This window comes from Schistocerca piceifrons, chromosome 2 (genome assembly GCF_021461385.2).
Source record: "Schistocerca piceifrons isolate TAMUIC-IGC-003096 chromosome 2, iqSchPice1.1, whole genome shotgun sequence".
Taxonomy (NCBI): Eukaryota; Metazoa; Arthropoda; class Insecta; order Orthoptera; family Acrididae; genus Schistocerca; species Schistocerca piceifrons.
The window spans coordinates 929,736,808-929,761,111 of record NC_060139.1 but is presented as its reverse complement, the minus strand read 5'-3'; the positions used below and the strand labels follow the sequence as shown (position 1 = coordinate 929,761,111).

Below are 24,304 nucleotides of genomic sequence, written 5' to 3'. Positions count from 1 at the left end.
GTAATGTCGACCATGACAGTGGCAATTACTGATGTGTATCAGATACTAATGAACTCTGGACAGCATGGCGTTCAAAGCCATAGCCTATAGTGACCAAATACATTTGGTGTTTCTTCAGGGAACGCTGGAAAGTGCAGCATACATCGCTATTAACATCCTCCCCATTCTGCTGCTGTTCCTACAATGTCGCAGAGATAGCTTCTGGCGTGAGTGGCAATATCCAAACACATGCTTCCTGTACTACCCAACTCACTCTCCAAAATGTCCATCACAATCAACCGACCTAGGCCCCTTTAAGTATGTGAGAGAAGTGATGGGGCAGTATCCCTTGATCATATGAAACAAGAGGTGCAAGCTGTGTGGAACACTAAAAAAGGAAGGAAGATGACAATTTTAACATCTTGTCAGCAACAAGATCCTTAGAGACTAAGTATAAACTCAGAATAGGGAAGGATGGAACAGGAAATCAGTTGTGTCGTTTTCAAACAAATCATACTGGCACTTATCTTTCGCAATTTTGGAAAAGAACAGAACAAAATGCTGAAATTGGTATCCACAACATTCTACACATACCTTTCAGAAAATTGCTGGAAAGCTTTCATTTTTTTATTTTCCACTAGGGTATTAAGCATCGTATTTTGTAGGAAACTCCAAATCTCTAGAAATAATATGTAATAACCCATCAATATTGAATGAACTTTACAGATCAAATCTGTGAATTAAACTCTTTATGTAGAGTATGACATCACTTATGGTTAATATTAAAACTGAGTCAGACATTGCAATATAGATGTATGTACATAAACTACACCTGTATCATTTTGACACAAAATATTAGAGTTTTTGAGTGCATATGATGTACGAGTGTCAGCAAAACTTAAGATATCTGAGGATGTTATTCGTTGATTATTTTAGCTAATAAGGTTGAAAAACAATAATGAAAGAGAGTTTATTTACACTGTGCTTTACCTAATGAACTATGAGGTGTATACAACATTTAAGCTCTTTTTCCTAAAGTTTTCATTAAGAAACCTGACTAACAGCCACAAATTTAATGTTTTTTTGGAACTTACAAACAAAAAATACCAAATTGTTACAATCTATGTCAAGTAGTAATTATACAGGGGTACTATAAATGATCATTCATTTTCAAAGTTTTATATTTTCCACAGCATTATTAGTGCAAAAATATGACTGATGCATGAGTATAACAGTAAACTCAGTGAATCTGCATTGTGTGCACTGGTTGGCACTACGAGTGCAGTGTCTTGACAAAATGGCAACAAAGCAAGAAAAGATTTTTCATGTGTTAGAGCATGCAAGATGTTTATCTGTTGAAACAGAGCAGTGTGCATTCATAAGGAAGTATGGAAAAGAACTGCCATATACACAGAGCACTGTGCACTGGCATTGACAATTTAGGGACACAGGTTATATCTGTAAGTAGAAAATTACCGGTCAGCCAAGTGTACTGGATACAATTATGGAGAGTTTGAGAGAAAGTTTTGTATGCAGTCAAATATTCAGCAATGTAGCAACCTTCCATTTATCTGGAAAGGTTAATCGCCACAACGTGAGAATGTGGGGCACTAAAAATCCTCAGGAAATTTTGGCACTTGAACAAGATATGTGAAAGGTTAATGTTTACTGTGCAATGTCACAGACAAAGCTGTATGGGCAGTTTTTCTTCCGTGGGAAGGCTGTGACGGATACCTCTCAACTTGGTACGTAGCAGTTGTGGTTGTTTTCAAAGTCGACTGCTGATACCAAGAACGTCATCTTCCAACATGACGGGGTACCCCTCACTGGAGCTTCGATATTCATTGCTACCTGAACAATGAACTTGCTGAATTGGGCATAGTGGTGAAGATGATGTGACTATGTTTCTTTGGTCCCTAGGTTGCCTGACCTCGTGCCTTGCGAACTTTTATTTTTGCAGGTACATTAAGGACCACGTTTACTTACCTCCACTGCCCAGAACACTGGAACATCTTAGAGAACACATCAACACTGCTGTGATGACCACAGACAGACCGTTACTGCATAAGGTGCGTAGCGAACTTGACTACCACTTGAACATGCGTCATGTGACCAGAAGGGCAATTGCAGAACATTTTTAGAGTGTAAAATGTGGCCCCCTGAAGAAGAAAAGTTAATGCAGTTTTTTCATCATCTTAACTCCATCCATGAGAATATTCGATTTACTATGGAACTACAGAAAGATGGCTGCCTTCCATTCCTCAATGTTTTGGTTAAACGGAAGAGTGATGGCTCGGTGGGACATTCTGTCTATTGTAAGCCCACTCACACTGATTTGTACTTGCATTCTTCAAGTTGCCATCACCCATCCCAGATCATGAGTGTACTTAAAACCCTTGTGCACAGGGCACATACAGTGTCAAATGCTGAGAATTTGCTTAAGGAACTTGCACATTTGAGGACGGTGTTCAGAGGCAATGGATAGTCGACCCGGGAAATTAACTGGGCCTTCTCAACAAAAGCCAGGAACCGAGAAGTGGATAAAGAGGAGAACGCGCCAGCCAAGTCCCTAGCTTTTCTTCCCTTCGTTGGAAATATCTCCTTCAAGATTGGGAGGATTCTTAATAATTTTCATGTGAAAGTGGTTTTTTGGCCACCTTTTAAGATTTCGAATTTGCTGGGATCGGTGAAGGATGACTTGTAACTGCAGAAGGCAGGAATTTACAAAATACCATGTCAATGTGGTATGGCCTATATAGGACAGACAATGCGTACAGTGGAGGAGCGTTGTACAGAACATCAACATTGCACTCGCCTACTGCAACCCAGTAAGTCTACAGTTGCAGAACATCATATTTCTAACAGACATTCAATGGAGTACGACAAAACTTCGATTTTGGCCACAGCAACAACTTTTGGGGATTCCATTATCAAAGAATCCGTTGAAATACGCATTGTGGGAAATCTAATGAACCACGACAGTGGTTACCAGTTGAATAATGCATGGAATCCCGTCATCTCCGAAATTTGCTCGAGATGAAGACGCCAGAAGACTTCGATAGCTGCGGCCAGCAACAATACCGATGGCAGCTGAGTATTGCAGTTCCACCAGCGGGAGCGCTGCCGCTGGGCAGTGTGGCCCTTCTGTCTCCGCGACTGCAATGCATGCACGGCAGTACTATCAGCACACTATAAAAGACAGAGTGGAGAACATCTTCGTCAGTCCTCGTTCGGCTCACCTGAAGATGGCTGGCAGTTGTCCAGCCGAAATATTGTGCAATGAAGTTTATGATGACCAGCTGCAAGCCCGAAATCTTTTTGAACAAACTTGGTGAGTTTACTGCTCTATTCATGCATCAGTCTAATTTGCATATGTAATACTTTGTAAAACACAGAGCTTTGGAAATAAATGAATCATTTATAGTAGCCCTGTGTGTAGTAATACACTGCATGTGTGCAATGGAAGATATTTATGCTATTCCTATTCTCAGGACTTATGAATTAAGAGATACTGTTTTGGTTGTCGGAACACACTGGTAGCACAGTATAGCATCCAGCTGTTCTAGCATTTCCCTGTTCTTTAACTGTTTCCTACAGAGAAAACTGTGATGATTAAGGCACAGGATTTTTGGATGATTTTTTCAGAAGTGAGTAGTTTGACCCTTACTGAAACAGTTCTCAAAATGTTTAATTACTTATCCTGTCTCTCATGTCACATTCAATGCTAGTTATATTTCAGACAAGAAGTTATACACCAGTTTTATAACACATCATCTTTCATAGAAAGTTAATCATAAAATAATTTACAGTAAAGTCTTTAGGAAGATCACTATAAAATAAAGTACTAAAGCAGAAACTGACAAAATTATTAAATTTGTCAAATATCTGCAACACATGAAATCCATGTTAAAATCTCACTTGTATTTACTACAAGTCATGTGGGCAGTTAAATCTTGGTTTAGGATATATGCACATTAATAAAGTATTATACATTGCAAATTAGTAATTAAAACTTTAGAATCATGTTTGCTTGCTTACTACATGTATAGTCAACACACATCGCACATTCTTCTAAGTCACAGTTTTCATTATTTCCTGGTATGTTTCATTTCTGATCTCTGTGTGGCACACACATTGTTATTATATGAGAGAAGGTATGAACACAAATATTATTATCTACCCCTGCCCCGACCCCGTGAGAAACCACCCCTAGATGGCCCTCCTCTGCCTCGTCCACCAGATGATCCTTTGCCTTTTGGTGGAGGGGATTTTGGTCTCAGTGCTTCTATTCTTTCTGTACAGCCTGTTGTTGTCTGTCCATTGGCAAAATAACTAGCATATAACTCAGCATTAAAATTACTGTTAGTCAATTCAGGCCCTATTGTAAGCCAACCTGGTCTGATTGTACTATCTCGTCCAAAGACATGCAACCTGGAACACAAACACAAAAAAGAAGTACATCAGTGATTGCAGTTGATTTAGTGTAGTGTAGTCCTATCAATAGTCTAGATGAAACATTAATTTAAGAGAAAATAAAACAATTAAAATACTGTAATTTACCATAAATAAAATAAAATGTGTCTTGCTTTATGATATTTTTACATATGGTTGCTCAGGAGTTCAAAGCTTTGTCACAAGATACCACTTATATCACACTCAGAAAAGCTTACTTATAAAGTGGGTCATAAGACCTTATCTTCACTTACTAGTCAGCATTTTTATTCTTTCTTTCTTTGTTCATGTACTTAAGTAGTATATTTAAACCTGATATCTAACTTGGTGGTTTTTGCCACTTATTCTTCCAAAATCTTTTCACAAATTTACTAAGTTCTTTCTTACCATTTCTTGCTAGCCTTCTTTTTAAGTTTCTTCATAGTCTTTGCTTCATTACTAGTGTTCCAGAGGCTAGATCATTTATTATAATTTCATCTGTGATGTCCATGTCTTATAAATCTTCCATAGAGTGTTCTAATCAGCTGATTTTGACTTCTTTTGAATCAAAAATACTGAGTTGTATTTTGATGAAGCTATTGTTGAGTATAATACAAAAACAATCATATACACTGCAGTGAAAAAAGTCATACGATAGTGATATGCACGTATACAGATGGTGGTGGTGGTGGTGGTTGTTGGGATGTTTAAGGGGGACTAAACAGCGAAGGTCATCAGTCCCCCATTCCAAAATCAGGCGAGCCGAAAATCTACGGAGCAGGTAAAAACCAAAGAGGGAGGAGACGTCCCCCCAGGCGCTAAAAGAACACAAATGCAGCAACAAACACTACAGACAAGAACAGGACAGAGGAACACCAGACAGAAAGAAACAGAAGAAAGGAGGATGGGCGGAGACTGGTCGACTGACCACGAGAAAAAAAAGGGGAAAGAGTCAACCATCTGACGGCACACCAGAACAGCAACAGACACAAGGACAAAAGACACAGAAAGGGAAAGGCGCAGGACTTCCCTAAATCGAACCATAAAAAGGACTACTACGGATAAAATGTAAAACATTGTCAGCCATGGAGGCATCGTCGGATAAAACCAAAGCCAAAGTGCCCGGGAGATTAAGAGATTGCCGGAGTGTGCGCAGTCGAGGACACTCCAGCAAAATGTGGCCGACCGTCAGCCGGGACCCACACCGACACAAGGGGGGATCCTCCTGACGCAACAGACGGCCGTGCGTCAGGTATGTATGGCCGATGTGCAGCCGACACAGGACTACCGAGTCCCTGCGAGAAGCCCGCAGGGAGGAACGCCACACATCGGTTGTCCCCTTGACAGCCCGCAGTTTATTCGGGGCTGTCATGCCACGCCACTCAGCAGCCCACATCCCAATCAGCTTACGGCGCAACACCAGCTGCTGGTCGCGAGCCGTAAGGCCGATCTCCGAAGCCGGGGCGTCGATCGCCCCTTTGGCCAGCCTGTCTACATGTTCGTTCCCTGGGATGCCAACATGACCGGGCGTCCAAACCAAGACCACCGAACGACCAGAACGGGCAATGGCGGAAACAGACTCCTGAATGGAGGACACCAGAGGAGAGGAGGGATAGCAGCGGTCGATGGCCTGAAGGCTGCTCAGGGAGTCACTGCAGATCACGATGGACCTACCTGAGCAGAAACGCATATGCTCAAGAGCGCGCAATATGGCCACCAGCTCTGCAGTAAAAATACTGCAGCCAGCCGGCAAGGAGCGCTGCTCAACATGGGCAGCATGAGCAAAAGAGTAGGCAGTGCGACCATCAACCAGGGAACCATCAGTGTAGACAGTCTCACAGTCCGAAAATGAGGCGAGGAGAGCAAGAAAACGGCGACGGAGGGCCACAGGCGGAACCGAGTCCTTGGGTCCCTGTGCCAAGTCCAGACGGACGGACGGCCGGGACAAACACCAGGGAGGCGTAGGTGCACGGACCCGGAAGGGAGGCGGAAGAGGGAATGAACCCAATTCCAACAGCAGGGACTGAACCCGGACAGCGACGGAAAGCCCAGACCTAGGTCGCCATTCGGGCAGATGGAGGACCATGGCAGGGAAAAGCAGGCGACGATTGGGATGGCCTGGCGAGCAATGCACGTGGACAGCATAGTCGGCGAGCAGTCGATGGCGGCGAATCCGCAGCGGGGGAACCCCGGCCTCCACCAGTAGACTATCCACGGGGTTCGTACGAAAAGCGCCAGTTGCAAGCCGGACCCCACAGTGGTGTATGGGGTCTAACAACTTCAACACTGAGGGTGATGCAGACCCACAGGCCAGGCTCCCATAATCAAGCCGAGACTGCACAAGGGCTCTGTACAATCGCAGCAGCGTGCAGCGATCCGCACCCCAAGACGTGTGGCTAACGCAGCGGAGGGCGTTGAGGTGCCGCCAGCATTTTTGCTTCAGCTGAGTAACATGAGGAACCCATGTGAGCCGGGCATCAAACACGAGTCCCAAGAAGCGGCAAGTGTCCACCACTTCAAGCAGGTGGCCGTCAAGGTAAAGTGCAGGATGAGGGTGGACCGTCCGATGCCTGCAGAAGTGCATAACTCGAGTCTTGGCAGCAGAGAACTGAAAACCATGAGTCAGAGCCCATGATGCTGCCTTGCGAACGGCGACTTGCAGCCTGCGTTCGGCGACTCCCGTAGTCGTGGAGCTAAATGAGATGCAGAAGTCATCGGCATACAAAGAAGGAGACACCGACGACCCCACAGCTGCAGCCAGACCATTAATGGCCACTAAAAATAAGGAGACGCTCGACACCAAGCCCTGCGGGACCCCATTTTCCTGTATATAAGAGGAACTAGAGGTGGCACCGACTTGCACCCGGAAAGAGCGGCGCAATAAAAAGCTTTGAAGAAAAGCCGGGAGCCGACCACGAAGACCCCACTCATGCAACGTGGCGAGGATATGATGCCTCCATGTGGTGTCATACGCCTTCCGCAGATCGAAAAATACAGCAACGAGATGCTGACGTCGGGCAAAGGCCGTACGGACAGCAGATTCCAGCCGCACCAAATTGTCCACTGCAGACCGGCCCCGACGGAAGCCACCCTGGGATGGAGCGAGGAGACCGCGCAACTCAAGGACCCAACACAAACGCCGCCCCACCATATGTTCTAGCAATTTGCACAAAACGTTGGTGAGGGTAATGGGACGATAGCTGTCCACCGCCAGTGGGTCCGCACCGGGCTTCAAGATGGGGACAATAACACCCTCTCGCCATTGCGACGGGAACACGCCTTCGCTCCAAATGCGATTAAATATCGCGAGAATGTGTCTCTGGCAGTCCCTGGAGAGATGCTTCAGCATCTGCGCGTGGATGCAGTCTGGGCCTGGTGCTGTATCAGGGCAATCGGCGAGGGCAGCGAGGAATTCCCTCTCGCTGAAAGGAGCATTGTATGTTTCAGAATGACGCGTGTGGAATGAGAACGGCGTCCGCTCGGCTCGCTCCTTTAGAGAGCGAAAGGCGGGGGGATAGGAGGCAGTCGCAGAGCTCTGAGCAAAGTGCGCGGCAAGCCGTTCAGCAATGGCGGCAGCGTCCGTGCAGACAGCGCCGTCCAAGGAGAGCCCAGGGACACCCATAGGGGTCTGGTATCCATAAATCCGCCGGATCCGGGACCACACGAGTGAGGGGGAGACATGGGAGCCCAAGGATGAGACATACCTCTCCCAGCACTCCTGCTTACGCCGTGCAATAAGACGACGTGCCAAGGCACGGAGCCTCTTAAAGGCGATGAGGGTCTCGAGAGACGGGTGCCGCCTATGACGCTGGAGAGCCCGCCGCCGGTCGCGAATAGCCTCAGCAATCTCCGGCGACCACCAGGGTACAGCCTTCCTCCAAGGGAGGCCAGAAGATCGGGGGATGGCAGCCTCGGCCGCTGAAATGATGGATGTGGTTAAAACACGGACCACCTCGTCAATGTCACCCTGTGGGGGAGACTCAATGGCAGCAGCAGAAGTAAAAGCCGGCCAGTCTGCGCTGTGGAGAGCCCAGCGGGGCAGGCGCCCAGAAGAACGACTCTGGGGTAGTGACAAATTGATGGGAAAATGGTCACTACCGCACAGGTCAGGGTGCACCCTCCAGTGGAGGGATGGGACAAGTCCGGGGCTGCAAAGAGAGAGATCGATGGCCGAGAACGAGCCACTGAAATGCGTGGGAGCACTGGTGTTCAAGAGGCTAAGGTCGAGCTGAGCCAACAAATGCTCCACGGCCCGACCGCGGTCATCAGAGACAGTCCCACCCCACCGAGGGTTGTGGGCATTGAAATCGCCCAGAAGCAGCAATGGTGGCGGGAGTTGAGCCAGCAGCGCAGCCAAGACATGTCGGGGGAGCTCCCCATCAGGAGGAATGTAAACAGAGCAAACAGTAATAGCCGGCGAGAGCTCAACCCTGCCAGCAACTGCCTTTAAAGGCGTCTGAAGGGGTACTGGTGAACTACAGACAGAGTGGTGAACAAAGAGGCAAACCCCACCTGACGCTCGATGACAGGCAGCACGGTTCTTATAGTATCCCCGATAACCGCGAAGGGCGGGGGTCCGTAGTGCAGGAAACCAAGTTTCCTGCAGAGCAATGCAGAGCACAGGGGAATCACTCAGAAGCATCCGGACCTCAAGCAGGTGGCGGAAATAACCGCCGCAGTTCCATTGGAGAATGGAAGCAGGAAGGGACTGGGAGGGCGTGAATGCGACTAAGAGGCAGACAGCGCTTCAGAGCCAACTGCCGCCACTGGGGGAGAGTCAGCTGAGTCCATAGGAGAGGCCCCCAAGGGTTCCGTGAGGGCGAGATCCGCGGCAGAGGCGAGGATCTCCACCTCATCCCCGGAGCCAGGACTATGTACAGCAGGCGGTGCTGAAACCGCCGGAACGTCCTTCTTCTTGGACACATTCCGTTCCTTCTTCTCGCGTCTGCCCTTAGGGTGAGAGGGCTGGGAGAGCTTCTCTGAAGGAGCGTCGGAGGCTGACGACGACGCAGAAGCCCTATGACCAGCAGGTGGCGGAACCTTCAGCCACTGGCTGACATCTGGCTGGGAAGGAGAAGAAACGTAGGAAGGGAGAGCCCCGAGGGACCCCTTCCGCGAGAGAGGAACCGGCAGAGGCAACGCCGCCGGAGAAGGAGGGGGAGGAATCGAGCCTCCCGGTTGTGGAGCAGATGTCACTCCCGAAGGAAGCTTGGGGGGAGCAACAAAAGAGGGTTTGCCCCCAACTGCTAAGGGGGCAACAGAGGGAGGCTTGCCCCCAGGCACGAGGGGGGCAGACAGAGATACACGGCCCCGAGGGCCCACTGAAGGCGGCACAGATGAGGTGACAACCGTCGCTCGCGTGGGCGACGATAACGTGGCTGCAGCATAAGATGGTCGAAGGGAAGCAGGATATTTCAGTTTTGCCTCTCGATAAGTAAGCCGGTCCAGGGTCTTAAATTCCATGATCTTCCGCTCCTTATGAAGAACGGGGCAATCCGGCGAGCATGGAGAGTGGTGCTCCCCACAGTTGACACATACAGGCGGAGGCGCACATGGAGAATCGGGATGAGAGGGGCGTCCGCAATCTCGACATGTAGCGCTGGATGGGCAACGGGAGGACATATGCCCAAACTTCCAGCACTGGAAGCACCACATCGGGGGAAGGACGTATGGCTTCACGTCGCAACGGTAAACCATTACCTTGACCTTCTCGGGCAAGACATCACCCTCGAAGGCCAAGATAAAGGCACCGGTGGCCACCCTGTTAGCCTTGGGCCCTCTATGCACACGACGGACAAAATGGACGCCACGTCGTTCCAAGTCGGCTCTCAGCTCGTCATCGGATTGTAACAAGAGGTCACGATGATAAATAATTCCCTGGACCATATTTAAGCTACTGTGGGGAGTGACGGTAACAGGACGTCACCCAGCTTATCGCACAAGAGCAACGCTCGTGACTGGGCTGGGGAGGACGTCTTGAGGAGGATGGACCCATTCCTCATTTTAGACAACCCCGCCACTTCCCCAAACTTATCCTCCAGGTGTTCCACAAAAAACAGAGGCTTCGTCATAAGAAAGGAGTCACCATCAGTCCTGCTGCAGACAAGGTATTGCGGTACGTAAGGCTCCCACTTGGCACTAGATCGGCGTCCCTCCCATGGCGCAGCCAACGAGGGGAACGACTGAGGGTCATATTGTGCAGCATCAAAGTCGACTCTACCACGCTTAGAGACGCTGGTGGCCGTGCGACCACCAGCTTGGTGTGATTTATTGCACTTCATTGCGCCACATCTGCCCAGATGCCACCTACTCCGAACGAGGGCTCTCCCCAAGGGCGCCACCCAGCCAAAGCAACGGGTACCTGGCCGATATCCCGTTGCCTGGAGTCCCCGTGCCCCAGACAAGATGGGCACATACTCCTTGGCATGCATGGGGAGGAAACAGCTCTGGCATCTGTAGTGCGATCCCTGCGTGGTCAGGGGGCTACCACCAAGAGGGTACATGACGACCCCACCACAACGGACTGGCTACCGTGCTGGATTTTAGGTGTTGAAAGGGTCCACAGTTGTCGTAGGCGCTAAGAAGAAGAGTGCGCTCAAGGCGAGAAGGAGACAACCCAGAAGATGTTGGGCGTAGTCCCCCCCCACACGACAATAGGTAACATGCAAGATGGTGGAGCATGATGGACCAATAGAAAAACACCACGTAAGGTGTCCTTCCCCAAATGGCACGCACTAACAACGGAAATTTGGAAATAAAAGGAGGTCAAAACCAAGAGGGGACCATCACAGAAGGCCGAAACATATGAGACTCCTTTTAGTCGCCTCTTACGACAGGCAGGAATACCGCGGGCCTATTCTAACCCCCGAACCCGCAGGGGGTGTATACAGATGGAGTAGTATCATGTACGCAAGGTACAACAGGGCAGTGCATTCGCAAAGTTGTCATTTGTAATCAGGTCATTCATGTGAAAAGCTGTCTGACACGATTATGGCCCGTGACGAGCATAAGAGACTTTGAATGTGGAATGGTAGTTGGTGCTAGATGCGTGGAACATTCAGTTTCATAAATCATTAGGGATTTCAGTATTCCGAGGTCCACAGTGTAAAGAGTGTGCCAAGAATACCAAATTTTGGACATTACCTCTCACCATGGACAACACAGCAGCCAACAGCCTTCACTTAAGGAATGAGAGCAGCAGCATTTGGGTAGAGTTGTCAGTGCTAACAGACAAGCAATGCTCCATGAAGTAGGAAAATATCTGCAGAAATCAATGTGAGTCGTGCGACGACTGTATCTGTTAGGACAATGTGGCAAACTTTGGTGTTAATAGGTTACAGTGGCAGATGACCAACACAAGTGCCTTTGCTAACAGCATGATATCACCTGGGCTTTCGACCATATCGGTTGGACCCTATACTACTGGGAAACTCTGGCCTGGTCAGGTGAGTCCCATTTCAGTTGATAATGGCCCAGGTTAGGGCCTGAGTGTAGCACTGACCCTATGAAGCTATGGACCCACATTGTCAAGGCACTAAGCACGCTGGTGCATGATGGTGTGGGCTGTGTTTACAGGGAATGGACTGAGTGCTCTATTCCAACTGAACCCATCATTTATTGTAAATGGAAATGTTCAGCTGCTTGGAAACCATTTGCAGCCATTCATGGATTTCACGTACCCAAACAATGATGGAATTTTTATGAACAATGTGCCATGTCACTAGACCACAACTGTTTGTGACTGGCTTGAAGGCTACCCATATTGCCAAATGTGAATCCCATCAAACATTTATGGGACATAATCTAGAGGTCACTCATGCACAAAATCCTGTGTGGCATAGAATGACCTTCAACAATTCTCTCTGATGCATAAAGTGCTTCTGATAAAAGAACTTTCTTTTTATGTAGTAATTCGACATTGCAAGATAATACTTTTTTGTTTGGTTCCATGTGATACTAAATGCCTTCTAAAGTTTGATGGCTCCTACTGAGTTTGCGTTACTGTCCAGCTACAAAGGCATTTGGATTCATCCAGAGTGTTTGCAGGAAGATATCTGTCAGATCATCCCATATTTCATGTTTAATGGCACTGCCTTGCTGTTTTCATGAAGATTTTCTATATAATGGGTTTTCTTGTTAGAGATCTGGAAGACTGCCTTTGTCGCAATCTAGTGTAGTTTTTCCATGGCATATTTAGTTTCTAGCCTGGCGATTTCAGTCAGCACAAAAACCACCAAGGAAATGAACGCTGACCATGAAATCCTGTGATATTTAGTTTCTTCTTTGGTCTTAGTGATAACTGCTAAACCCTCATCCAAACGTAACCACTTAACATTCATTTTGCATCCTGAATTTCTGATGTTTATACCTATGATATCTTTTTCCCAATCTCTTGCAATTTTGTTTAGAACCAAAGTAAAGAGCAGGTGGGAGACACTGTCTCCCTTTTGAATGTAAAAAGGCTCAGAGATTTCACCAAAGACATATAGATATAACACTGCATTTGTAAGACTGGAGTAAATTAGTTTTCTGGTCGCCCTATCCACTCTAAGTCTTTCTGGAATGTGAAGAACAGTCTCTCATTCGATAGAATGTAGGACATTTGGAAGAGGACATACAAAAATATCACTTTCTTTAAACATAAATTTAAATTTAACTACACTGTTAGTCCTGAGTTTAAAAGAAAAAGTTGGCATACACTGCTTAAAGACTCATGACATTCACAGCTTTCATTAATGACTATTATATAATTGAGGGGCCTAGTGCCAGAAAGAGCAATGGCATGCATGGCTAAATTTGAGAAAACATGGACTTACTAGACATTAAGTTTTACTACAAATTGATTAACCAAAAAAATTCTATTCCCACTCAATTTTTTGATGTTAATGTGTCTGCCACATAAGCTAACTAGCCACAAAATACAATAAACTGAAAAACAGTTCTTCACTATTTATATCATCTACCACACATTGTTTGGATAATTACATTTTTTACATTTGTCCAGCAAGACATGGTATTTTTGTAGAATGATACTCTGTGGTCTTACCGATACGGTTCTTTGCATTTCTGTCTCTTCTCTTTGTCAGACTGAATGACAGCACACACAATCTGCACAATCAACTGGCACAATATAACTATGTGAAACAGCTGATCTGGTATCTGTGCGCATTGTTTCAACAAAAGGATTTATGAATAGCAGCAGCACCTGTCAAGTGTCGACCAGGAGAAATGCACATATGTTTTGGAGCACTATGGTCCCAGGATATCACTGAAATTCATTTCTTCATGTTCATAGTAAGGGTGATTTTTTATCTTCACTGTTATGACAACAGCTTCACATTCTGCCCCTAAGCAACATATACAGCTCTGTATACTCAAAACGATACATTCCACCATAAACAGGAATACTTTCCACCACCTTATCAGTCCCTTTCACTGTTACAGGCACATTGTAACATGCCCTAGTTCTCTCAGATAGCACCAAGAAATACTATACAGAGTAAAATCTGTGATATAGGATAAAGGACATATGTAACAATGAGTTTCTATTGGAATGAGTACTTTTAAGTAGGCATCTGCAAATCACTCTGACAAGTCAGTCAAGTTAGACACAAAACAGATTTTTCCCCTTTTTTGTAAAGCAGTTACACAAAAGTTTGAAGCATAATGATGATACGCCTTACATAGTTCACTTTTCTATACCTCTGTGAGCCATTTTGCATAAACTGGAACTTCTCCCAAAGCCAGAATCTGACTTTTATGATGACCAAGAGGACACACTGTAGCTGGTGGCTGGTCTTGCCCCCCTTTCAGGCTCTCACTTGCATTTCATTGCAATTCAATGGACAAATGCTAATTGCTGGTTTCCCTCACAAATGTGCAACACACATATTCTATAATAAATGCCCAGTAGCTATGAGCAGAATGTCTACATTGCTTTGTATCGAAACACTGAGATACAGCTCTGTTAGATGTGGTACACCACAATCATCCACTACTGACAAATCATTAATCATTTTACTTTCAGAACTACATTACTTTCCCTTTTTCATTGCTACACAATGCTCTTTTTCTTTCTTTATTTACGGTACAAGATATGAACTGTAAATGAAGCAACAATGAATTTTTATTTTTCCACCTCTCCAGCCTATGTATGTGTTCACATAACTGCATGCAAGAATCACTTGGTGCCTGTCTCCCTATTCCCCCCCCCCCCCCACCACCACCACCCCTCTGTCTCTGTCCCTCTCTCTCTCTCTCTCTCTCTCTCTCTCTCTCTAATAATCATGTGCCTGTTCAGCAGTTCCCTTTACCTCACTGTAAATGAAGGAAAAAAGATGTTGCTACTGGACACAATAAGGACTCAGATGAAGCCTTTAAATGGAATCTTGCACAGATTTGACATAACTGATTTAGACAGAGCACAAAAAAATCTAAATGTGAAAAGCCAGATAGTGATATGGGTCCACTCCAACCAAATTTATAAAGCAACAAAAACTTAGAAATGGACTGAGTTTGTTATAATTTGTTGACAACATTGATTATTTTAGTAATAACCAATTATCCTGGGTATTGGAGAGACAACATGTTCTTAAAGCAGCATGCTGCATACATGTTCTGCTTTCTAGTAGCCATTTATGAAATTACAGGAGGAATCAACTCATCAGATGAAGCTAAAGGCTGACACATATTTCACTACCTGTTGAATACATATAATCATGTGTAACAGGTGAATAGATGTATGTCAAGTCCTCAAACATCTCTTAAAGAGAAATGAAATAAAACAAAATAACAAGCTATTATTAAAATAACTATTTCCAATTGATCATTTATGAAGAGAGAGAGAGAGAGAGAGAGAGAGAGAGAGAGAGAGAGAGAGAGAGAGAGAGAGGCTGCAAAAATCTTTGATGGACTCTTTCTTATGAAAGAAATTTTGAAATCTGTCATTGGAGAAAGGTTAATTAAATGGCATATATTATAGTGAAGCCAGTAACAATCACTGTCAACATACCTATCTATAATACCACCAAGAAATAAAATTATGCACAAGCTAGTCTTAACTTCAACTAATTTAATTTCTCCAAATAAGTGGGACATAAAACAGAAATCACATACCTTCTACTTCCCAAACAGAAGTGTTCAATAATATGGAATATTTCAACAGGTTTTTCCAAGGACCCATATTCTGGCTCCTCAGAGATGATTAAATCAATATCCACATTTGCATGAATAAAATCTCCATCGGTGGATCGCCGAACAGTTCCTTTGATTCCCATCAGACAGTGCTCCTGTTAATGAAATTTACTGAAATGAATAATTTACAAACAGAGAAAAATGTGTTGTGTCACTGTTCTATTGCAATTTGATATCCTCTCCACAGAATGTCATCTGAGAAGGAGAAGGCCATCAGTCATGAGTCAAGTCTTTTGATCAAAATTTCCACCATCAATAACTTGGTACTCCATAGTTTTTGCTCTAGTCCCATGTGTCACCCAATCGGTCCACTACTGTGGCTCCCTAGGTACTGCATTGAGGTTGACCCCTCACTCATGATCGAGTGCAATGTCATTCCAAGGTGTAACAGGCAGGAGAAGACTTTCAAAGATTCCTATGGCCAGGTCTCCCTGGTTTGTCTGATGGACAGATTTCGGGCACTAGCAGTGGCTGACAAAGATCCTGAACCTGATGCAGTCACTTGCCCTATCCCAGAGGAAGCTTCTTGGCCCACAAGGTCTGGGCATTCACAGAAAGTTGGATCATTGGTAGTTGGGAGCTCCAAAGTTAGATGCGTAATTGAGCCCCTTAGAGATATAGCTGCCATGGAGGGGAAGAAACACAGTGTGCACTCTGTGTGCATACCAGGAGGAGTCATTCCAGATGTGAAATGGGTTCTTCCAGATGATATGAAAAGCACATTGTGCAGCCCACAGCAGGTGGGGTCCCTGTTGGTACCAATGGTGTATGTCACTTTGAGTCAGAAGAGATTCTCTCTGGTTTCAGGTAGCTAGCTGAAGTGGAAGACTGCCAGTCTTGCTTGCAAGATGAAGGTGAAGCTCACTACCTGTAGTGCCATTGATGGATCCAATTCTGGTCCTTTGGTACAGTGCTGAGTGGAGGGCCTGAATCAGAGGCTCAGACAACTCTGCAAGCACATATGCTGCCAATTCCCCGGCTTGCGCCACAGGATGGTGAGTTTCCAGGTTTCACTTAATACGTCAAGGGGGTCCACTACACACAGAAATTAGCTACACAGGTAGCTGAGGCTGTGTGGAGGGGACAGGAGCTTTTAGTTTAGAGGTTTTCAGGAAACTACAGAAAGGGCATCAGTCTAAAAGAGCACAGGGCAAACATGGCGAAGGTAGATCTAGGTATCTTAGTCATAAACTGTCATATCTGTGCTGGGAATGAACCAGAGCTTGATGTGCTAATACAAAGCACCAAAGCTCAAATCGTTATACGTAGCATAAGCTGGCAAAAGCCAGAGGTAAGTTCAGCTGAAATTTTTACAGAGGAGCTAATGGTGTTCAGAAAAGATAGATTAAATACAGTTGGTGGTATGTGTTTCTCGCTGTTTGAAGTAGTTTATCCTGTAGTGAAACTGAAGTAGATAGTTCCTGTGAATTAGTAAGGGTAGAGGTTCTACTTGCTTGACAACAACTGGAATAAAATTTACTGCTTCCCCCCCCCCCCCCCCCCCCTCCCTCTGACTTAGATGATATGGTTGCTGAACACTTCAAAGTAAACTTGAGTCTCACTTCAAAGAGGAACACACATAGTCGACTATAGTTGGTGGTGACTTCAATCTACCCTCAATCTGTTGGCAAAAATGCAGTTTTAAAGTCAATTTGTTAAAAATTGCACAGAATGCTTTTCCTGAAAATTATTTTGAACAATTAATCCAGGAGCCCAGTCAATCAAGGAGCCCCAGTAAATGATTGCAAAAAAATACTTGACTCCTTAGCAGCAAATAATCCTGAGAAAATAGGGAGAATCATGACAGATACAGGGATTAATGACCACAAAGTTGTTTTAACGAGACTGAATACCATAACATCTAAACCCACTAAAAATAAGTGCAAAATATGTCTATTTAAAAAATCAGATAAAAATTCACTTGACACCTTCCTAAGAGACAGTCTCCAATTCTTTCAACAGGAAAAATTCACTTGACACCTTCCTAACAGACAGTCTCCAATTCTTTCAACATGACTATGTACACAGAGACCAGATGTGGTTTGAATTCAAGGAAACAGTATCAACAGCAACTGAGAAATATATAACACACAATTTAATATGACATGGTACTGATCCCCCATTGTACGCAAAGCAAAACACTGTTGCAGAAGCAACAAAAGAAACATGCCAAATTTTAATGAGCATAAAATCCCTAAGATTGCTGAAGTTTTACAGAAGCACAAAATTTAGTGCAGACTTCAATGTAAGATACTTTGAATAGTTCCCACAATGAAACTCTGTCAAAATCCGGCTGTAAACCCAGAGAAATTGTGACCTTATGTAAAGTACACCAGCAGCAAGACAACAAAAACCTTCACTGTGCAATAACAATGATATTACTGATGACAGTGCCACTAAAGCAGTTACCAAATACAGTTTTTCAAAATTCCTTCCCCAAAGAAGATGAAGTAAGTATTCCAGAATTCGAATCAAGAACAACTGCCAAAATAAGTAACTTAGAAGTAGATGTCCCTGGTGTAGTGAAGCAACTTAAATCACTTAATAAAGGCAAGCCCTCCAGTCCAGACTGAACACCAGACAGATTCCTTTCAGAGTACGCTGATACAACAGCTCCATTCATGCAACCGTATACAACTGCTCGCTTGTCGAAAGATCTATACCTAAAGACTGAGATGAGGCACAAGTCACACTAATACCCAAGAAAGGATATACGAGTAATCCACTGAATTACAGATCCATATCACAAACATCGATTTGCAGTAGGATTTTGGTACATATACTGTTTTCAAACATTATGAACTGCCTGAAAGAAAATGATTTTTGTTTTGTCTTGCTGCTGGTGTACTTAACATAAGGCCAGAATCCCTCTGGGTTTTCAGCCGGATTTTGACACAGAGTTTCATTGTGCGAACTATTCAAAGTATCTTACATTGAAGTCTGCACTAATTTGAAATAGCCAACGTGGATTCACAAAATATCATTCTCATGAAACACAACTACTTCTTTATTCTCATGAACAAATGTCTGCTTGTGTCTGTGTATGTGCGGATGGATATGTGTGTGTGTGCGCGAGTGTATACCCCTTCTTTCCCCCTAAGGTACGTCTTTCCGCTCCTGGGATTGGAATGACTCCTTCCCCTTCCCTTAAAACCCACATCCTTTCGTCTTTCCCTCTCCTTCCCTCTTTCCTGATGAGGCAACAGTTTGTTGCGAAAGCTTGAATTTCATGTGTCTGTTTGTGTGTCTATCGACCTGCCAGCACTTTCGTTCGGTAAGTCACATTATATATATATATATATATATATATATATGAGGTGACTTACCGAACAAAAGCGCTGGCAGGTCGATAGACACACAAACAAACACAAACATACACACAAAATTCAAGTTTTCGCAACAAACTGTTGCCTCATCAGGAAAGAGGGAAGGAGAGGGGAAGACGAAAGGAAGTGGGTTTTAAGGGAGAGGGTAAGGAGTCATTCCAATCCCGGGAGCGGAAAGACTTACCTTAGGGGGAAAAAAGGACAGGTATACACTCGCACACACGCACATATCCATATAATTTTTCCCACGTGGAATGTTTCCTTCCATTATATATATATATATATATATATATATATATATATATATATATATATATATATATATATATATATATATATATATATATATATAAACACAAACAGACACACACATACACACAAAATTCAAGCTTTCGCAACAAACTGTTGCCTCATCAGGAAAGAGGGAAGGAGAGGGAAAGACGAAAGGAAGTGGGTTTTAAGGGAGAGGGTAAGGAGTCATTCCAATCCCGGGAGTGGAAAGACTTACCTTAGGGGGAAAAAAGGACGGGTATACACTCGCACACACACACATATCCATCCACACATATACAGACACAAGCAGACATATTTAAAGACAAAGAGTTTGGGCAGAGATGTCAGTTGAGGCAGAAGTGCAGAGGCAAAGATGTTGTTGAATGACAGGTGAGGTATGAGTGGCGGCAACTTGAAATTAGTGGAGATTGAGGCCTGGTGGGTAATGGGAAGAGAGGATATATTGAAGAGCAAGTTCCCATCTCCGGAGTTCGGATAGGTTGGTGTTGGTGGGAAGTATCCAGATAACCCGGACGGTGTAACACTGTGCCAAGATGTGCTGGCCGTGCACCAAGGCATGTTTAGCCACAGGGTGATCCTCATTACCAACAAACACTGTCTGCCTGTGTCCATTCATGCGAATGGACAGTTAACCACAAAAGTGCCCCACTTGTGACAGGATACTTTCCGGGACTGGACCAGACTCTGAATGTGGCTCTCCAGCAGGGATACGACTTCCTCAAATCCTGCCCTGAAATAAGATCCACCCTCATGAAATCCTCCCCACTTCACCAAGAGTGTCTTTCCGCAGTCCACCTAACCTTCGTAACCTGTTAGTTCATCCCTATGAAATCCCCAAACCACCTTCCCTACCCTCTGGCTCCTATCCTTGTAACTGCCCCCGGTGTAAAACCTGTCCCATGCACCCTCCCACCACCACCTACTCCAGTCCTGTAACCCGGAAGGTGTACACGATCAAAGGCAGAGCCACATGTGAAAGCACCCACGTGATTTACCAACTGACCTGCCTACACTGTGATGCATTCTATGTGGGAATGACCAGCAACAAACTGTCCATTCGCATGAATGGACACAGGCAGACAGTGGTTGTTGGTAATGAGGATCACCCTGTGGCTAAGCATGCCTTGGTGCACGGCCAGCACATCTTGGCACAGTGTTACACCGTCCGGGTTATCTGGATACTTCCCACCAACACCAACCTATCCGAACTCCGGAGATGGGAACTTGCTCTTCAATAAATCCTCTCTTCCCGTTATCCACCAGGCCCCAATCTCCGCTAATTTCAAGTTGCCGCCACTCATACCTCACCAGTCATTCAACATCATCTTTGCCTCTGCACTTCCGCCTCGACTGACATCTCTGCCCAAACTCATTGTCTTTAAATATGTCTGCTTGTGTCTGTATATGTGTGGATGGATATGTGTGTGTGTGCGCGAGTGTATACCCGTCCTTTCTTCCCCCTAAGGTAAGTCTTTCCACTCCCGGGATTGGAATGACTCCTTACCCTCTCCCTTAAAACCCACATCCTTTCGTCTTTCCCTTTCCTTCCCTCTTTCCTGATGAGGCAACAGTTTGTTGCGAAAGCTTGAATTTTGTGTGTATGTTTGTGTTTGTTTGTGTGTCTATCGACCTGCCAGCACTTTCGTTCGGTAAGTCACATCATCTTTGTTTTTAGATATATTTTTCCCACGTGGAATGTTTCCCTCTATTATATTGATATCATTAATTTGAACCCAACAATTAAATTTGTTATTGTCACTGTTGCATTTCGAAATCTTTTCTGTCGTCTTATTTTCTCTTTCTGTTTTTGCCAGTAGTTTCACTTTGTATTCACCTTCTTTTTACCGTAATCTGCTATACAATTTTATCCCGCCTACATATACTCAATAACACGTAACCCACTTCCAAACCATAACCAAAAAAATTTTTTTTTGCCGCTTTCAACACTACCGCTGCTATAAAATCCACCATTTCTAGTTCACAAACAGTTCCTTTCACCTTTATACAACTATTTCGGCTAGTTCTAATAACTTTCGCTTTATTTCCATTTCCGTTTTTCCCACATCACTGATAATTTTTAGCCGCTTCCCCCCAGGTTTTAACGTCATTATTTCTTCGTCAGACAATTGTTAGCCTCATTTTCATAATCTGCCACCACAAAACCACTCCTTTTAATATATTACACGCAGTTTTTTCGAAATTTTCCCTAATTTCTCCGTCCTTTAACGTGTTTTGGCGGCAACACAACCACCTAACCTTTGTGCACATCGTTGTCTACCAACCCAAGTCCAACATAGTCCAGCTGTAACCAACAGCTTTTCGCCTTTTTTCACACCAGATCTCCAGTTACTTTCCAGTTCACCTTTATCTCTCCCCATATATTTTTATTTTCATTTTCATTTCAGCCTCATGTTACACTTTCCACCTTCTAATACCATGTCACCCTCACAACACCCCCACAATGACCCCATTAAGTTTTATTTACATTCCCTCCGCAAACATGCCTTCGCCCTAGCCAGATTACACTCCCATATTCTATTTTCTCAGGCTTGTCTGACATTTGGCATTACCCCCAAAGGCCTCACACTTAAAGTTCCCATCTCTGGCTGCAACCCTTCTTTCCATCAGTCCCTATACCAGTTCCAAACTGAACAATCCATTGCCCTCACCCACCTAACCCTTCACCTACACATCAACTCAGCCAAAGCCGGCCGCGGTGGTCTAGTGGTTCTGGCGCTGCAGTCCGGAACTGCGGGACTGCTACGGTCGCAGGTTCGAATCCTGCCTCGGGCATGGGTGTGTGTGATGTCTTTAGGTTAGTTAGGTTTAAGTAGTTCTAAGTTCTAGGGGACTTATGACCTAAGATGTTGAGTCCCATAGTACTCAGAGACATTTTTTGAACTCAGCCAATGAACACACCCGTCAACTCCTATCCTTAATAAAAGTCCTTAATCTTTCCTCTCCCACATCCACACCGGCTGTTCAGAGCATCCTCCTACAGGCCAACCGTAAATTAGAACAGCATGCCACCCTCCACCTCAAAAAACTATCCAATCTCCTGGTTTCCCACCTTCGGAAAGGCAACTCACTCACCCTTCACAACCTTTCCAGCAAACCTCAACCTCCTCTCATTGCACACAAACCCAGTCTCTCCCATCTACTCAATCTCCCACTTCCAGCTCCACTCCCTCCAAAACCTCAAAATTCCAATCAACACAATCTGGAACCACAACACCCTAATTCAGTAGCTAACCTTTCCTCCAAACCTCTCTCCCAATCCGAAACCTCTGTCCTATCCAAAGGCCTCACCTTCAGCCCCACTCCCAGATTCAACCAAACAGCCCTCGTCAAAGATTTACTGTCCTACACTCGTACTCTCTGCTGGAAATATCACTTTGCCACGAAGAAAAATGATCCTAATCCTACTCCTAATGATCCAACTCCCCAAGACACCATCCAAATTGAACCCTGCCTGGAACAGTTCCGTCCTCCGTCGCAGCGGGACCGACCTCCTCTTCCTCAAAATCACCCTCTCCAAACCTTCCAGGAATTCCTGACTTCCAGCCTTGCATCTCAGTCCTTCTTAAAAAACCTTAATCCTACTCCCAACATCACCACTGCTGAAGCCCAGGCTATCCGTGATCTGAAGGCTGACCGATCCATCGTCATTCTTCCGGCGGACAAGCGTTCCATGACCGTGGTACTTGATCGTCGGGAGTATGTGGCTGAGGGACTGCGTCAGCCTTCAGACAACACCACATACAAAGTTTGCCAAGGTAACCCCATTCCCAATGTCCAGGCGGAGCTTCAAGGAATCCTCAGAACCTTAGGCCCCCTGCAAAACCTTTCACCTGACTCCATCAACCTCCTGACCCCACCGACACCCCGCACCCCTACCTCCTACCTACTTCCTAAAATCCACAAACCCAATCATCCCGGCCGCCCCATTGTAGCTGGTTACCAAGCCCCCACAGAACGTATCTCTGCCTACATAGATCAACACCTTCAACCCATTACATGCAGTCTCCCATCCTTCATCAAAGACACCAACCACTTTCTCGAACGCCTGGAATCCTTACCCAATCTGTTACCCCCGGAAACCATCCTTGTAACCATTGATGCCACTTCCTTATACACAAATATTCCGCACATCCAGGGCCTCACTGTGATGGAGCACTTCCTTTCACGCCGATCACCTGCCACCCTACCTAAAACCTCTTTCCTCATCACCTTAGCCAGCTTCATCCTGACCCACAACTTCTTCACTTTTGAAGGCCAGACATACCAACAATTAAAGGGAACAGCCATGGGTACCAGGATGGCCCCCTCGTATGCCAACCTATTCATGGGTCACTTAGAGGAAGCCTTCTTGGTTACCCAGGCCTGCCAACCCAAAGTTTGGTACAGATTTATTGGTGACATCTTCATGATCTGGGCTCACAGTGAAGAAGAACTCCAGAATTTCCTCTCCAACCTCAACTCCTTTGGTTCCATCAGATTCACTTGGTCCTACTCCAAATCCCATGCCACTTTCCTGGACGTTGACCTCCACCTGTCCAATGGCCAGCTTCACACGGCCGTCCACATCAAACCCACCAACAAACAACAGTACCTCCATTATGACAGCTGCCACCCATTCCACATCAAACGGTCCCTTACCTACAGCCTAGGTCTTCGTGGCAAACGAATCTGCTCCAGTCCGGAATCCCTGAACCATTACACCAACAACCTGACAACAGCTTTCGCATCCCGCAACTATCCTCCCGACCTGGTACAGAAGCAAATAACCAGAGCAACTTCCTCATCCCCTCAAACCCAGAATCCCCCACAGAAGAACCACAAAAGTGCCCCACTTGTGACAGGATACTTTCCAGGACTGGAGCAGACTCTGAATGTGGCTCTCCAGCAGGGATACGACTTCCTCAAATCCTGCCCTGAAATGAGATCCATCCTTCATGAAAGCCTCCCCACTCCACCAAGAGTGTCTTTCCGCCATCCACCTAACCTTCGTAACCTGTTAGTTCATCCCTATGAAATCCCCAAACCACCTTCCCTACCCTCTGGCTCCTATCCTTGTAACT

General features: G+C 45.4%; 1 protein-coding gene across 1 annotated transcript in view; it reads right to left on the bottom strand.

The window, feature by feature from the left end:
- Window positions 1-868: 868 nt before the first annotated feature.
- LOC124775879 (N6-adenosine-methyltransferase non-catalytic subunit) overlaps window positions 869-24,304 on the bottom strand; it is a 76,095-nt gene continuing 52,659 nt past the window's right edge. Inside the window, exons 6-7 of the mRNA XM_047250713.1 lie at window positions 15,526-15,698; window positions 869-4,410 (exon numbers count right to left, since the gene is read on the bottom strand). Coding sequence (XP_047106669.1) covers window positions 4,152-4,410; window positions 15,526-15,698 — 432 coding nt within the window. The 3' untranslated portion in view covers window positions 869-4,151. The remainder of the gene's footprint in view (window positions 4,411-15,525; window positions 15,699-24,304) is intronic.